The sequence below is a fragment of the Heteronotia binoei genome, chromosome 8, assembly GCF_032191835.1.
Source record: "Heteronotia binoei isolate CCM8104 ecotype False Entrance Well chromosome 8, APGP_CSIRO_Hbin_v1, whole genome shotgun sequence".
NCBI lineage: Eukaryota > Metazoa > Chordata > Lepidosauria > Squamata > Gekkonidae > Heteronotia > Heteronotia binoei.
In genome coordinates this window covers 115157705-115174120 of record NC_083230.1, presented here as the reverse complement: position 1 = coordinate 115174120, position 16416 = coordinate 115157705, and the positions used below count along the sequence as shown (strand labels likewise).

The window sequence follows — 16416 nt, the reverse complement described above, 5'->3', positions numbered from 1 at the left end:
TTGTGAGCTACTGGAATTAAAGTTGTGAGCTACTGCAGAAATTAGCTTCCTCTGGGGCCATTTTTTCTGAGCTAAGACGAAAAGGTGTGAGCCACTGGCTAAAAAACTGTGAGCTAGCTCACACTAACTCAGCTCAGAGGGAACACTGGTGGTGATAAGAAAGACCACAGCCTAAAACCTGGGAGAGCCGCTGCCAGTCTGAGTAGATAATACTGACCTTGAACGACCAATAGTCTGATTCAGTATAAGGCCGAGCGTGTTTAGCCTGGAGAGGAAGAGGCTGAGAAGTGATATTATCACCATCTTCAAGTCCTTGAAGGGCTGTCATATAGAGCAGAGGCCCCCAAAATTTTTTATCCCAGGGACTGGCCCCAGGGTTGGCCGGCCCACCACAGTCCCAGAGCCAGATGCAGCCCCCCCCCCCCCCGCGGCGCCTCCTCTTCCTCCCATTTCCTCCTCCCTCCTCTGCCCCGCCCCCACAGCCTTGCTGCCCGCCCCCGTGCAGCCTCACCACCTCCTGTTTTTACCACTTTAAGGCCACTTTACCTCTTTAAGGTGAAGCGCCTTCCAGACCGACCTCCCCCCCCCCCCCGCCGCCGATCAGATGATCCAATCCACCGGGAAAACTACAGCAGCGTGGCTGTTTCAGCGGCCACTCGCCGCTGCTGCTGTGGTTTTCCCCACTGACTGGATCAGCTGATCAGCAGGGGATGGGGGAGGCTGGCTTGGAAAGCACTTCATGGCACCTTCCCCGGCCTTAAAGTGGTATAAACAGGGGACGATGAGGCTGTGCGGGGTAACGATGAGGCTGCGTGTGGGGTGGGATGGCAGCTGTGCGGCCCACTTAGAAACAGACCACGGACCGGTACTGGTCCGGGGCAGAGGGGTTGGGGACCCTTGATATAGAGGATGGTGTGAAATTGTTTTCTGTGGCCTCAGAAGGTAGGACCAGAACCAGCGGGTTGAAATTAAATCAAAAGAGTTTTCGGCTCAACATTAGGAAGAACTTCCTGACCGTTAGAGCGGTTCCTCAGTGGAACAGGCTTCCTCGGGAGGTGGTGGGCTCTCCTTCCTTGGAAGTTTTTCAACAGAGGCTAGATGGCCATCTGACAGCAATGAAGGTCCTATGAATTTAGGGGGAGGCATAGGGGGAGAGCCAGTTTGATGTGGTGGTTAAGTGCACAGACTCTTATCTGGGAGAACCGGGTTTGATTCCCCACTCCTCCACTTGCACCTGTTGGAATGGCCTTGGGTTACCCATAGCTCTGGCAGAGGTTGTCCTTGAAAGGGCAGCTGCTGGAGAGTCCTCCCAGCCCCACCCATTTCACAGGGTGTCTGTTGTGGGGGGAGAAGACATGGGAAATTGTAAGCCACTCTGATTCAGAGAGAAGGGCGGGGTATAAAACTGCAATTATTCTTTTTCTTCTTCTTCTATCTGTGAGTTTCCTGCATTGTGCAGGGGGTTGGACTAGATGATCCTGGAGGTCCTTTCCAACTCTATGATTCTATAAGGCAGCTACAAGCATTGGGATCGCTTGGACATGCAATTCAATTTTCTTCTCATGAGACACACTCAGAGCCCTGGCCATGCTCTAGCTTAGCAGTGCAACTGCTTTGCAAGAATCTGATTTGCAGTCGTCATACAGATAAGGCATATCGCTATCCTGAGTCTCAACAGAGCAAGTCATACTAGAGGGGCAGTAGTGGTTCAAGTTTCAGACTAGGATCTGGAAAACCCAGGTTCAAATCCCCACTCTGCCCTGGAAGCTCACCCGGACACCTTGGGCCAGTCACACGCTCTCGGACTAACCTACCTCACAGGGTTATTGTGAGGATAAAATGGAGAAGGATCTCAGCTGCTCTGGATCCCCACTGGGGAAAAAAGCAGAGTATGAAGGAAGTAAACAAATAAAAATTAAAAATAAATGTGCCAGTAAATTATACCTGTCTCCGTAAGAGCCATTTTCAAAAGAGCCATGCTTGCATGAAGAAGAAGATGATATTGATTGGATTTATATCCTGCCCCACACTCTGAATCTCAGAGTCTCAGAGCGGCTCACAATCTCCTTTACCTTCCTCCCCCACAACAGACACCATGTGAGGTAGGTGGGGCTATGAGAGCTCTCACAGCAGCTGCCCTTTCAAGGACAACTTCTGCAAGAGCTATGGCTGACCCAAGCCCATTCCAGCAGGTGCAAGGGGAGGAGTGGGGAATCAAACCCGGTTCTCCCAGATAAGAGTCCGCACACTTAACCACTACACCAAACTGGCTCTCAAGAAGTATCTAGGAATCACAATACAGCAACAGGCCTGAGATGATGCATTTCTGATAAATCAGATACAAACTGAAGAGGCAAGGAATTTATGCGATACCTATCCAAACACCCCTCTCAAAAAGTTCGACTGAAAACGAAAAAATCAAGGGCTCCGTCTGGAGACGTTTAATGGAGCGCTTCAGATATGATTGAAATCTATTTCTGCGGTTCATTATTTTCATTCTCCCACCTGCTGCTAAAACATATTACATTTAAAGAATCAAGCGGGAGAGATAAAGAGGGAACGTGTCGGTGCCTTAGCGAGATACCGAATACCGATCTCAACAGCCTGATGTTATGCCCCAGGCCAGAACAATAATCCCTAGCGTTAGCAGGCTGTTCTCCAGACAGATTCTGGCAGGCTCCTGCCACGAACTAGCCGATAAAGTTATACTCTGGATCAACAGCTGGAGAAAGAGCAAACCCTGCTCTGCCAAAATGGCCAGTGCTGCGCCCGTTGATATCAAGAAGCAAAAATAGTTATCTGACAGATTCCCTAACCTTACCCTTGCTGGTGCAAGGTTTCTCCATCGGTTTAGTGCTGCTACTTCACAGAAGGGTTTTTGGCGGCTCGAGACTTTTCGTTTAGGAGCTTTAATCAGATTAAAGGAAAGGGAAAATATTCGAGGACAAGACTAGAAGGGATATAGTTCTTGCCCTTAAACCTTTACTGCTGATTGAATGCAGATTTGTTAAAATAGTTAGAAGAAGACGAATTTCAGAGCAGTCACAATCTCCTCTACCTTCCCCCCTCCCCCACAACAGACACCCTGTGAGGTAGGTGGGCCTGAGAGAGCTTTTTTCAGCAGCTGCCTTTTCAAGGACAACCTCTACGAGATCTATGGCTGACCCAAGGCCATTCCAGCAGGTGCAAATGGAGGAGTGGGGAATCAAATCTGATTCTCCCAGATAAGAGTCTGCACACTTAACCACTACAGGGGAGGAAGGTCTATGAGAGCTATGGATGACCCAAGGCCATTCCAGCACGTGCATGTGGAGGAGTGAGGAATCAAACCTGATTCTCCCAGATAAGAGTCCACGCACTTAACCACTACAGGGGAGGAAGGTCTATGAGAGCTATGGCTGACCCAAGGCCATTCCAGCACGTGCATGTGGAGGAGTGAGGAATCGAACCTGATTCTCCCAGATAAGAGTCTGCACACTTAACCACTACAGGGGAGGAAGGTCTATGAGAGCTATGGCTGACCCAAGGCCATTCCAGCACGTGCATGTGGAGGAGTGAGGAATCAAACCTGATTCTCCCAGATAAGAGTCTGCACACTTAACCACTACAGGGGAGGGAGGTCTATGAGAGCTATGGATGACCCAAGGCCATTCCAGCACGTGCATGTGGAGGAGTGAGGAATCGAACCTGATTCTCCCAGATAAGAGTCCACGCACTTAACCACTACAGGGGAGGAAGGTCTATGAGAGCTATGGCTGACCCAAGGCCATTCCAGCACGTGCATGTGGAGGAGTGAGGAATCAAACCTGATTCTCCCAGATAAGAGTCTGCACACTTAACCACTACAGGGGAGGGAGGTCTATGAGAGCTATGGCTGACCCAAGGCCATTCCATCAGGTGCAAGTGGAGGAGTGGGGAATCAAACCTGATTCTCCCAGATAAGAGTCCACGCACTTAACCGCTACACCAAACTGGCTCTCAGAAGAGGTTTTTATAGCCTACTGTTCTCTACCTTAAGGAATCTCAACGTGGCTGACAAATCGCCTTCTCTTCCTCTCCCTGTGAAGTAGGCGGGGCTGAGAGAGTTCTGAGAGAGCTGGGACTGGCCCATGGTCACCCAGCAGGCTGCATGGGGTGGAGGAGTAGGGAATCAAAACCCATTTCCCAGACAAGAGTTCACTGCTCTTGACCACAACATCACACTGGCAAGTGGTGTGTGTGTGTGTGTGGGAGGAGACCCTCATGAACACGCAGTTCGCAAACCTTGGGGGGCTCAGTAACATTTTTCAATTGCACAGATTTGTGTTCCAGGCTAAGAATGTAATGTCCCTGCATTTTCCTTTGTTCAATTCCTTCTCGTTCCTTTCCCTGCTATTTACCAAGGTCTTTGATAATAACTCTACCAAGTTACAGTCTTGTTTGGAGAAAGTGTTACGTCTCTAAGCTAAGGAGCAGTTTTAAAAATCATCCCTTTGGAAATAAATCCTGGTGTGGGTTGTAACAGGCAAGAGGCTGTGACTCAAGAAGAAGAAAAAGAAGAAGATATTGGATTTATATCCCGCCCTCTACTCCGAAGAGTCTCACAGCGGCTCACCATCTCCTTTACCTTCCTCCCCCACAACAGACACCCTGTGAGGTAGATGAAGATATTGGATTTATATCCCGCCCTCCATTCTGAAGAGTCTCACAGCGGCTCACCATCTCCTTTACCTTCCTCCCCCACAACAGACACCCTGTGAGGTAGATGAAGATATTGGATTTATATCCCGCCCTCCACTCCGAAGAGTCTCACAGTGGCTCACAGTCTCCTTTACCTTCCTCCCCCACAACAGACACCCTGTGAGGTGGGTGGGGCTGGAGAGGGCTCTCACAGCAGCTGCCCTTTCAAGGACAACCTCTGCCAGAGCGATGGCTGACCCAAGGTCATTCCAGCAGGTGCAAGTGGAGGAATGGAGAATCAAACCCGGTTCTCCCAGATAAGAGTCCACGCACTTAACCACTACACCAGACTGGCTCTCCTCAATGGAAGGTCACAGGTTCAATCCCTATCATCTATAGAGGACCAAGTAACAAGTGTTGCGAAAGACCTCAGCCTGAGACCCCAGAGAGCTGCTGCCATTTTGAGAGGTCAATACTGACTGATGGACCAAGGATCTGATCTAGTAAAAGGCAGCTTCATGTGAGTTCAAGGGTAATAGTAGATCCATATATACACAAGCACTTCCATACCCATGGGAATTCCCTTTAGTTCTTTGGGAGGTTCTGACAGACTGCACTTTCAAAAGCTTAAAAGTGCTGTTGTAAACAGATAAAGGACTGTGAAAGGTTCATTCTTCACAGAGCCAGAATACCTTGAGTGACAGGCCATTCCAAGAGAGTGACAGGCCATTCCAATGATTGGTTAGCATTAGTTGAGCAGAGAAAGACTTCTGAACGGGATGCGGAGGAGAACTGTCTGACCGTTTCAGAATTCAGCCCTGACTGAGAGCAATTTAACATAGGAGACTGCGGAAAGTTGGCAAGGATGAGTGGGTAGTTAGACGCAGACTCCCACTCTGGCCAAGGAAAAGCAAATAGATTTTCTAGTGAAAGGAGAATTTCCCTACTCAGTCAAACTAGGATGAAAGCTCTGTAGAGTGCAGAGGTCCTTGGTGGAAACTGCCTTCGGAGGCCTTAAGAGTCAATTAAAAACTCAAGATTGAGTACCAGTGTTTCAAGAGAAGGGGTTGGGCAACTGGAAAAAGTGTATCAGCTTTCTGGAAACCAAAAGAGTCAGAGAATACTCAAAGAAAGTATGCTGGAGTGTTTGGAACAAAAACCTCTCAACAAAAAAGATTTTAAATAACCCAAATAGCTTAAGAGTCTCTCACTACCTGAAACATAAGAAGTAAAGTCTGTGCATGTGTTGATTTCACCTCAGCATGATTCATATTGAATTACCACAGAAATTTTACCCCCGATTTCACCCTCTATGTTCATGGAAATGGCCAGCACGTGGAAGTAGGCAGCTGCCTCTCCTCATGGGCAGTGTGTGTGCTCCTTACAGCCTGCCTTCTCCAATGGAAAGCAAGCTCCATGGAGCGCAGACACTGCCCAGCCATTCTCCAGGAAGCCTGGGCAAGGTCGGGAGTGTGTGGCAGTGAGCATGCTCAAAGCTCGGCTCTGAGCACACCCACTGCCACCTTGACCTCTCGAGGTCTTCTCGAGGTCGGAGTGTGTGGCAACAAGCGTTCTCAGAGCCCGGCTCTAAACACACCCACTGCCACCCCGACCTTGCCCAGGCTTCATGGCTCCCGGAAAGCCTGGGTAAGCTCGGGCGGGGGCAGCACGGCAGTGGGCTTGCTCAGAGGCAAGCTCCGAGCAGCCCGCTGCTGTGCCTCCCCCTGGCCCCGGAAGCTGGGGGCAGGGCTTTGCCTGGGAAGGGAGGGAGGAAGGGAAGAAAGAAGGGGAGCAGCAGCTTTCCAACAAAAAGACTCCTATTCACATCACGGGTGTCTTTGATATGCACCACCATGTAAGTGAACAAAAAAACGTCATCTACAGCCATAACATCCATGCACAATTCTCTGGTCCTGAAATGTCAATGGGTTTGACCAGGGCTTGAATGCAGCAGGAAGTCACAGGAGTGTAGCTCCTGAATCTCCAGCCAGGGTCTTCATGCAGTGGGGAGTTCTCTCCCCGCTGCACACAGATCCTGGAGCATATGCCAATGAGATATGCTATTGAGCTCCTGCACCTTTTTTTCCCTACAAAACAACCCCTGGGTTTGACCCAAAGATACATCAGAGAAACACCATTTAAAAGCAATCATTCCAAAGGGAAGCAGGAAACTTTTCACATTTAACTGCTACTAAAAGTCAGGTGCGGACACTAATTCGAGTCACGGGGAAAGTGCTAACGTGAAGACCATTAAACAGCACGTTCCATAAAGCAGAAGAAGGCAGCTTGCCTGCACGGGCCTAACTTTAGCGTCCCTTTGACTTATGGGTGCTTAATTTTTGCAGCTGACACGGTATTAGAATAATGGATCGGTGCACTTTTATTAGCACGCACGTCTGACCCAGTTCCTGGCCTGTCTCGAGCGACGCGTTGCAGCGACTTCCTCTTGATCCCACGAGACATCTCAATCCGGCACTATTCTAAAATTGATTTTTAATAATTGATAATATTCCAAGGGTTGGCTAGAAGGGCCAACCAGCAATAACCAGAATGCGCTGGACACTAAAACAAAAATGCAAATGAAAGCATTAACACCGAACAGAGAACTGCAATCATCTTTTGAAACGGAGCTCCCCAGTGGTTTTGAAGTCACATCTACTCTAAGTTCAACAGCCAAAGATTCCTAAATTGTATGCGGAACCCAAGGATGAGAAATCGGTTAAAGCAGGGGTCCGCAACGCCAGGTCCTTGGCCTGTTAGCAACCAGGCCGTGAGTTGTATAGTTATTTCATTATATATTACAATGTAGTAATAATAATACTAAGACAACATTGGATTTATATCCTGGCCTTCTCTCTGTATCAGTCTCAGAATGAGAACATATGAGCCAGTTTGGTGTAGGGGTTAAGTGTGCGGACTCTTATCTGGGAGAACCGGGTTTGATTCTCCACTCCTCCACTTGCAGCTGCTTGGAATGGCCTTGGGTCAGCCATAGCTCTGGCAGAGGTTGTCCTTGAAAGGGCGGCTGCTGTGAGAGCCCTCTCCAGCCCCACCCACCTCACAGGGTGTCTGTCATGGGGGAGGAAGGTAGAGGAGATTGTGAGCTGCTCTGAGACTCTTTGGAATGGAGGGCAGGATATAAATCCAATATCTTCATCTACCTTAAAAGGGGGGGGAAGGTAAAGGAGATTGCGAGCCGCTCTGAGACTCTTTGGAATGTAGGGCAGGATATAAATCCAATATCTTCATCTACCTCACAGGGTGTCTGTTGTGGGGGGGGGAGGTAAAGGAGATTGTGAGCTGCTCTGAGACTCTTTGGAGTGGAGGGCGGGATATAAATCCAATATCTTCATCTACCTCACAGGGTGTCTGTTGTGGGGGAGGAAGGTAAAGGAGATTGTGAGCCGCTCTGAGACTCTTTGGAGTTAAGGGCGGGATATAAATCCAATATCTTCATCTAACTCACAGGGTGTCTGTTGTGGGGGAGGAAGGTAAAGGAGATTGTGAGCCGCTCAGAGACTCTTCGGAGTGGAGGGCGGGATATAAATCCAGTATCTTCATCTACCTACAGGGTGTCTGTTGTGGGGGGGGGGGAGGTAAAGGAGATTGTGAACCACTCTGAGACTCTTCGGAGTGGAGGGCGGGATATAAATCCAATATCTTCATCTACCTACAGGGTGTCTGTTGTGGGGGGTGGGGGTGGGGAAGGTAAAGGAGATTGTGAGCCGCTCTGAGACTCTTTGGAGCAGAGGGCGGGATATAAATCCAATATCTTCTTCTTCATAAGAGAAGCCATGTTGGATCAGGCCAATGGTCCATCCAGTCCAACACTTTGTGTCACACAGTGGCCAAATATACACACACACACACTGTGGCTAATAGCCACTGATGGACCTCTGCTCCATATTTTTATCTAACCCCCTCTTGAAGCTGGCTATGCCTGTAGCTGCTACCACCTGTGGCAGTGAATTCCACATGTTAATCACCCTTTGGGTGAAGAAGTACTTCCTTCTATCCATTTTAACCTGACTGCTCAGCAATTTCATTGAATGCCCACGAGTTCTTGTATTGTGAGAAAGGGAGAAAAGTACTTCTTTCTCTACTTTCTCCATCCCATGCATAATCTTGTAAACCTCAATTGTGTCACCCCGCAGTCGACATTTCTCCAAGCTAAAGAGCCCCAAGCATTTTAACCTTTCTTCATAGGCTCACAATCTCTTTAACCTTCCTGCCCCACAACAGACACCCTGTGAGATGGGCAAGGCTGAGTGAGCTCTCTGTAAACTGCCCTTTCAAGGACAACTCTATGAGAGCGATGGCTGACCCAAGGCCATTCCAGCATCCGCAAGTGGAGGAGTCAAACCCGGTTCTCCCAGATAAGAGTCCACACACTTAACCACCACACCAAACTAATAGGAATAAATTAGCCAGTTGTATCATCCCAAAACCATTGTCCCGCCCCCTCCAAGCCCATGGAGATATTGTCTTCCACAAAACCGGACCCTGGTACCAAAAAGGTTGGGGACCACTGTGTTAAAAGCTCCTTGCTAGTCCAATGCAACTGTAATGCAAATTCTGGACCAAGGTGTTTGTTCCTGGGGAAACTGCTTAACAAAGGAGCTCGTTGCCACCAACTCCTTAATAAAAATGACAGCAAACAATGCGGCAATTCAGCCCACTGCTGCAGCTGTACAAGCAAGCACACTGGGGAAAGGTCACAGTTCAATGGGAGAACACGCGCTCCGTGAGCATGGGGCCCCAGGTCCAATCCCCAGCCAAGTCCACTTACAAGGATCTCAGAAGTTGCATAACGATGGAAGGCCTGTGACTCAATGGTGGAGCATCTGCTTGGTATGCAGAAGAAATCATAAAATCATAGAGTTGGAAGGGACCTCCAGGGTCATCTAGTCATCAACCCCCTGCACAATGCAGGAAACTCACAAACACCTCCCTTTAAATTCACAGCATCTTCATTGCTGTCGGATGGCCATCTAGCCTCTGTTTAAAAACCTCCAAGGAAGGAGAGTCCACCACCTCCCGAGGAAGCCTGTTCCACTGAGGAACCGCTCTAACAGTCAGGAAGTTCTTCCGAATGTTGAGTCGGAAACTCTTTTGATTTAATTTCAACCCAATGGTTTTGGTCCTACCTTCTGGGGCCACAGAAAACGATTCCACACCATCCTCTATTTGACAGCCCTTCAAGGACTTGAAGATGGTGATCGTATCACCTCTCAGCCACCTTCCCTCCAGGCTAAACATGACCAGCTCCTTCAACCTTTCTTCATAGGACTTGGTCTCCAGACCCCTCAACCATCTTCGTCGCCTTCCTCTGGACCCATTCCAGCTTGTCTATATCCTTCTTAAAATGTGGTGCCCAAAACTGAACACAATACTCCAGGTGAGGTCTTACCAGAGCAGAGTAAAGCGATACCATCACATCACATGATCTGGACATTATACTTCTGTTGATACAGCCCAAAATTGCATTTGCCTTTATAGCCACCACATCACACTGTTGATAATACTTAGTGTATTATCCACTAAGACCCCTAGATCCTAGAAGGAACCAGATTCAATCCCCAGCATCTTCAGCCCCAAAGGGGAGGAGGGATCTGTTGGTAGGGGATGGAAAACACCTCTGTCTAGAACCTTGGAAAGCTACTGCCAGTTTGAGTAGACCAGTGTTTCCCAGCTGGTGGGCCAAGCCCGAAAGGTAGGTCGCAAAGCCTCTGGATGTGGGTCACGGGCCAGCCCTTCCTAATGGCAGCTCCTGTCCTTTCCATCCTTCTCTTTCTTTCCTCCTCACCAACTTCTCATGTCCTCATCTCCTTCTACTCCTTTCATGATCATAATGGGGGGAAGGGAAGCCATCAGGCAACCAGTAAGAACATAAAAGAAGCCATGCTGGATCAGGCCAATGACCCATCCAGTCCAACACTCTGTCACACAGGGGTAAAAAAAAAAGAACAGGTGACATCAGGAGGTCCACATAAGAAGAGCCCTGCTGGATCAGACCAAAGGTCCATCTAGTCCAGCATCCTAAGAACACAAGAAGAGCTCTGCTGGATTAGATCAGTAGTCCATCTAGCCCAGCATCCTGAGAACATAAGAAGAGCCCTGCTGGATCAGACCAGTGGTCCATCTAGTCCAGCATCCTAAGAACACAAGAAGAGCCCTGCTGGATCAGACCAGTGGTCCATCTAGTCCAGCATCCTAAGAACACAAGAAGAGCCCTGCTGGATCAGACCAGAGGTCCATCTAGTCCAGCATCCTAAGAACACAAGAAGAGCCCTGCTGGATTAGATCAGTAGTCCATCTAGTCCAGCATCCTGAGAACATAAGAAGAGCCTTGCTGGATCAGACCAGAGGTCCATCTAGTCCTGCATCCTAAGAACATCAGAAGAACCCTGCTAGAACAGACCAGTTGTCCATCTAGTCCAGTGTCTTGTCTCAAACAGTGCCCAACTAGTTCCTCTGTACAGCAAAGAACATGGCACAGAAGCTGTGACCTTCCTCTGATGTTGCCTCTGGGATTCAGAAGATGAGTGCCTCTGAATATGGAGGTTCTCTTTGGTCATTGTGGCTAGCAGCCACTGATAGACCTTTCCCCCATGAATCTATCAAATCCCCCTTTCAAGTTGTCTCTTCCTGTGGATAGAACGACATCCTCTGGCAGCAAGTTCCACATTTCCATCCCTCTCTGTGTGAAGTGAAGATCCCCGTGGCGCAGAATGTTAAAAGCTGCAGTCCTGCAGTCCTAAGGCTCTGCTCATGACCTGAGTTCAATCCCCGGTGGAAGCTGGGTTTTCAGATAGCCGGCTCGAGGTTGACTCAGCCTTCCATCCTTCCGAGGTCGGTCAAATGAGTACCCAGCTTGCTGGGGGGGGGGGTGTATAGATGACTGGGGAAGGCAATGGCAAACCACGCCGTAAAAAGTCTGCCGTGAAAATGTTGTGAAAGCAACGTCATCCCAGAGTCGGAAACGACTGGTGCTTGCACAGGGGACCTTTCCTTTCCCTGTGTGAAGCGATATTTCCCTTTGCCTGTCCTGAATGAAGATGAACAAGCTTTATAGCCATCTGTTTCTGATTCAATCAGTTTAATTTCTGGCTCCTAATCGTACTTGTGTATTATCTGGTATCATTCTACTTGACCATCACCTGCACAGAAGTAACTTTCTGATTTCCTAACCATAGACTGCCCTCTGGAGTTTGAAACCTGTGCTTGAACGGAGCTTGCCAGTCTTCATTACAGCTAAGCTTGCCAGAACCCAGGACTTTTTCTAAGCAGGAATACACAGGAATGCAGTTTTGGCTGGCTTGGCATCAGGGGGTGTGGCCTAATATGCAAACGAGTTCCTGCTGGGCTTATTCTACAAAAAAGGGGAAAGGAAAGGAAAGGTCCCCTTTGCAAGCATCAGTCGTTTCCGAATCTGGGGTGACGTTGCTTTCACAATGTTTTCACGACAGACTTTTTACTGGGTGGTTTGCCATTGCCTTCCCCAGTCTTTTACACATTCCCCCCAGCAAGCTGGGGACTCATTTGACCGACCTCGGAAGGATGGAAGGCTGAGTCAATCTGAGCCGGCTACCTGAAAACCCAGCTTCTGCCGGGGATCGAACTCAGGTTGTGAGCAGAGCTTAGGACTGCAGTACTGCAGCTTTAACACTCTGCGCCACGGGGCTCTTTGCAAAAAAAAGCCCTTTGCAAAACAACAGTGATTGCAAGGGGGCATGGCCTAATACGCAAATGAGTTCCTGCCGAGCTTTTCCTACTTTTCCATCGTTATGCTCCACGACCAATACAGACGCAGGTGGTTTCTATACGGTTCTGATATTGATGAACAGATATCCTCCCCACCACGATGAAAAGAAAAACAAGAACACCAGCTTATCTTACGAAATTTCTCTTCCCTTGAATAGCATTCTGGGTTTTTTTTAGTCTCTTATTGCTCCTTCTGCATGCAGGAAAAGCCACGGTCTGGTATTTTTCTATCATCAAGGCCAGATCAATTTCAAATCACAGAATGAGAAAAGTGGCAAATATAAACAACCAGAATGCGCGGTGCGAGGCTGTTTGCATTTTATTCATCAAATGGAATCCCATTCGTGGAGCAAGTCTGCTAAAGGTAAGCAGTCGATACTCTTGAGCAAACAGGCACACACGAGTGGAAGTCGACAACGTGCACACATTTCTCAACAAGGTTCCGCCCCGAGCTACACAACTTACTGCAGAAAACCAAATCTGTCGGTGACTTTGTAAAGATGGTAGTCGGCATCTTCCCAAGGTTCAATCTGCGTGCCTTCTCGTCCCTACGGTGAAAAGCAATGGAAGAAAAAGAGACAAATTAATTGACTTACAGCACAGGTGTTACAATACCTGGAAGCCGTTTGTACTCTACAGCTTAACTACAAACAGGGGTGGGATTCTAGCAAGAACTCCTTTGCATATCAGGCCACACCCTCCTGATGCAGCCAATCGTCCAAGAGCTTACAAAAAAGAGACTTGTGAGCTCTTGGAAGATGTGGCTACATCAAGGGGGTGTGGCCTAATATGCAAAGGAGCTCCTGCTGGAATTCCACCCCTGACTACAAAGAGGAGGAGAAGGAGAAAGAGAAGGAGGAGGAGAATATTGGATTCATACCCCACCCTTCGCTAGCCAAAGGAGTCTCAGAGCAGCTTACAAATCTCTTTTCCCTTCCCCTCCCCACAGAAGACACCCTGTGAGGTAGGTAGGGCTGTGAAAACCCTCCCAGAAATGCTCTTGAGCAGAACAGCCTTGAGAAAACTTATGACTGATGCAAAGTCACATCAGCAGGTGTATGTGGAGGAGCAGGGAGTTTGGAGTAGTGGTTAAGTGTGAGAACTCTTATCTGGGAGAACCGGGTTTGATTCCCCACTCCTCCACTTGCAGCTGCTGGAATGGCCTTGGGTTAGCCATAGCTATCTCAGGAGTTGTCCTTGAAAGGGCAGTTTCTGGGAGAGCCCTCTCAGCCCCACCCGCCTCACAGGGTGTCTGTTGTGGGGGGGAGAAGATATAGGAGATTGTAAGCCGCTCTGAGTCTCTGAATCAGAGAGAAGGGCGGGGTATAAATCTGCAGTCTTCTTCTTCTTAACCACTACGTTAAACTGGCTCTCGCCAAGCAGAGGATCCATGCGGGCGTAGGGGTGAGAGTACCAGACGACAGTCTGGGAGTTGCATGTGTGAATCTCTCCTGTCTCTACAATGGAGGGCCACAAAATGATGTCACAGGAATCCCTTCAGAGAGCCCAAGGCCTCAGGACAGAAAGGCTCAGACTCTGTTGCCTTCCCTATGAACCCATTGGCTGTTCTTTTCGCCACCTTTTTACCTATGCACAAGATTCCAAATGGACATCTAGGCAAGGGCATCAAGAGAGCCAGTGTGCTGCAGTGGTCAGATTGTTGGACTAGGCTTTGGGAGACCTGGGTTCGAATCCCCACTGGTGCTGTGAAAGCGCCCTGGGTGACCTTAGGTGAGTAGGACAACCTCTGCCTATCCTACCTCTCAGAGATGTTCCAAGGATAAAACGGAGGACAGAAACACAATATAACCCACTTTGGGGCAGTGAGGTTCTGTATTCTTGGTGCTTGGGGGGGGGAGGGCAAAAGTGGGAGGACTCCAGGAGTTCTGGCCGCACTGGTGTACCTTCTGACGGCACCTGGGTTTTGGCCACTGTGTGGCACAGAGTGTTGGACTGGACGGGCCATTGGCCTGATCCAACATGGCTTCTCTTATGTTCTTATGGCCCTGCTGGTGGGCCTCCTGATGGCACCTGGGTTTTGACCAATGTGTGACACAGAGTGTTGGACTGGATGGACCATTGGCCTGATCCAACATGGCTTATGTTCTTATGGCCCCACTGGTGGACCTCCTGATGGCACCTGGGTGTTGGCCACTGTGTGACACAGAGTGTTGGACTGGATGGGCCATTGGCCTGATCCAACATGGCTTCTCTTATGTTCTTATGGCCCTGCTGGTGGACCTCCTGATGGTACTTGGGTTTTGACCAATGTGTGACACAGAGTGTTGGACTGGACGGGCCATTGGCCTGATCCAACATGGCTTCTTATGTTCTTATGGCCCCACTGGTGGACCTCCTGATGGCGCCTGGGTTTTTTTGGCCACTGTGTGACACAGATGGTTGGACTAGATGGGTCATTGGTCTAATCCAGGGGTGGCCAAACTATGGCTCGGGAGCCACATGTGGCCCTTTCACACATATTATGTGGCTCTCGAAGCCAGCGGCTTGGAGAATGCATTTAAAGTTAAAGTTGCTTTCTTTCTTTCCTCCCTCACCCCATCTTTTTGTCTTCCTTCCTTCCTTCCTCCCTCCCTCCGAAACATCTGATGTTCAGCTCTCAAACACCTGACTTTTATCCTATACGGCTCTTACGTTAAGCAAGTTTAGCCACCCCTGGTCTAATCCAACACGTCTTCTCTTATGTTCTCCAGTGGGGAGAACTTTAGGTATAAATGAAGAAAATAAATACTTTGCATGTTGTTTTCAATCCCCTTCAAAATCATCCCCTAGCATACAATTTGCCCTTTTTTTGTCACTGCCACTACATAGAACTTACTCGGTCATACTTGGCAACAATTTCTGCTCTTTCCTGGGCGATTTTGATAGCAGAATCCCGCTCAGCATCTGTACCTGGGGAAATGATAAGACAAGTACGCAGCACGTTAGGGATTTTCTCTGACGGGAGCAATTATGACGGCTGGAAAGGAAGAAAACAGAAGTTTCCTTTGGAACAAGGACTGTAATTGAACAAATAATGCAGTTTTACAAATCCACCATGCTAGTGCCAATAAGGCTGACTGCTTTGCAAATGAAATGCAGTAAAGACATGCATTATGGCCGACAGCTGAAGACGGCAAGACCTAACAAGCCTGGCCAGTGTTTTATACAAACCGGTCATGTGCTGCTGAACCTTCTCCAGTCTGCAGAAACTGCAAAGGAAGTCCTTTGCATATTAGACCACACCCCACGGATGTAGCCAATCCTCCTGTAGCTGACAGCAGGCCCTGCAATAAGAGCCCTGGGAGCTCTTGGAGGATTGGCTGCAACAGGGGTGTGTGGCCTAATATGCAAAGGAGCTCCTGCTACCAAAAAAGCCCTGCATCTCAAGAATGGGAATCCTTCTGACTTAGATCAAAAGGATTCCCAAGAATGAGAAATGTTGTGATAACAGGGATAATTTTGAACCCCTCCCACTTTCTTCAGGGACAGTGAAGAGTCCCAAAGCAATTGACATTTTATTGTCTCAGCATCTTCTGGGGAACATGCGCTCTAGTCTTCAAATCGAGTTCTCTCTTGTTCACTCATGGGCTCAGCTTCGGGTTAGGTTATTAACTATCCCAAAACCGTGGTCTGTATCACCGTGCGACTGCTCCTGGAGACTACAAAACAAACCAGGTCAGATGCACAAAGGGTGAAGAAACTGCACTGTTCCGCACTGTTCAAGAAACGCCTTTGGCTTTCCTTCCCCCGCAAGGGCACTTAAATTAACACAGAGAATGCAGTTGGAGGAAACGAACACAGGTCATGCCAGGAAACGCAGCAGGGACGTGTAACAGCAGGAGCAATGGCTTGACACATCAGGAAAACAGACGCCGCAGGTGAAATAAAATGCGGAGGGATCATGAACCTTTGGGTGCCACGCAGGACTGTGATCACTAACAGATGCAATGAATGAAAGATATGCAGGGTTGCCAAGTCCCTCCACCGCTGTGG

General features: G+C 48.8%; 1 protein-coding gene across 2 annotated transcripts in view; it reads right to left on the bottom strand.

The window, feature by feature from the left end:
* Window positions 1-16416, bottom strand: part of USP6NL (USP6 N-terminal like) — a 267261-nt gene that overhangs the window by 101313 nt on the left and 149532 nt on the right. For both annotated transcript variants that reach the window (XM_060245943.1, XM_060245942.1), the window contains 2 exons: window positions 15260-15333; window positions 12889-12971 (listed from right to left, as the gene is read on the bottom strand). In XM_060245943.1, the coding sequence (XP_060101926.1) occupies window positions 12889-12971; window positions 15260-15333 (157 nt within the window). The remainder of the gene's footprint in view (window positions 1-12888; window positions 12972-15259; window positions 15334-16416) is intronic.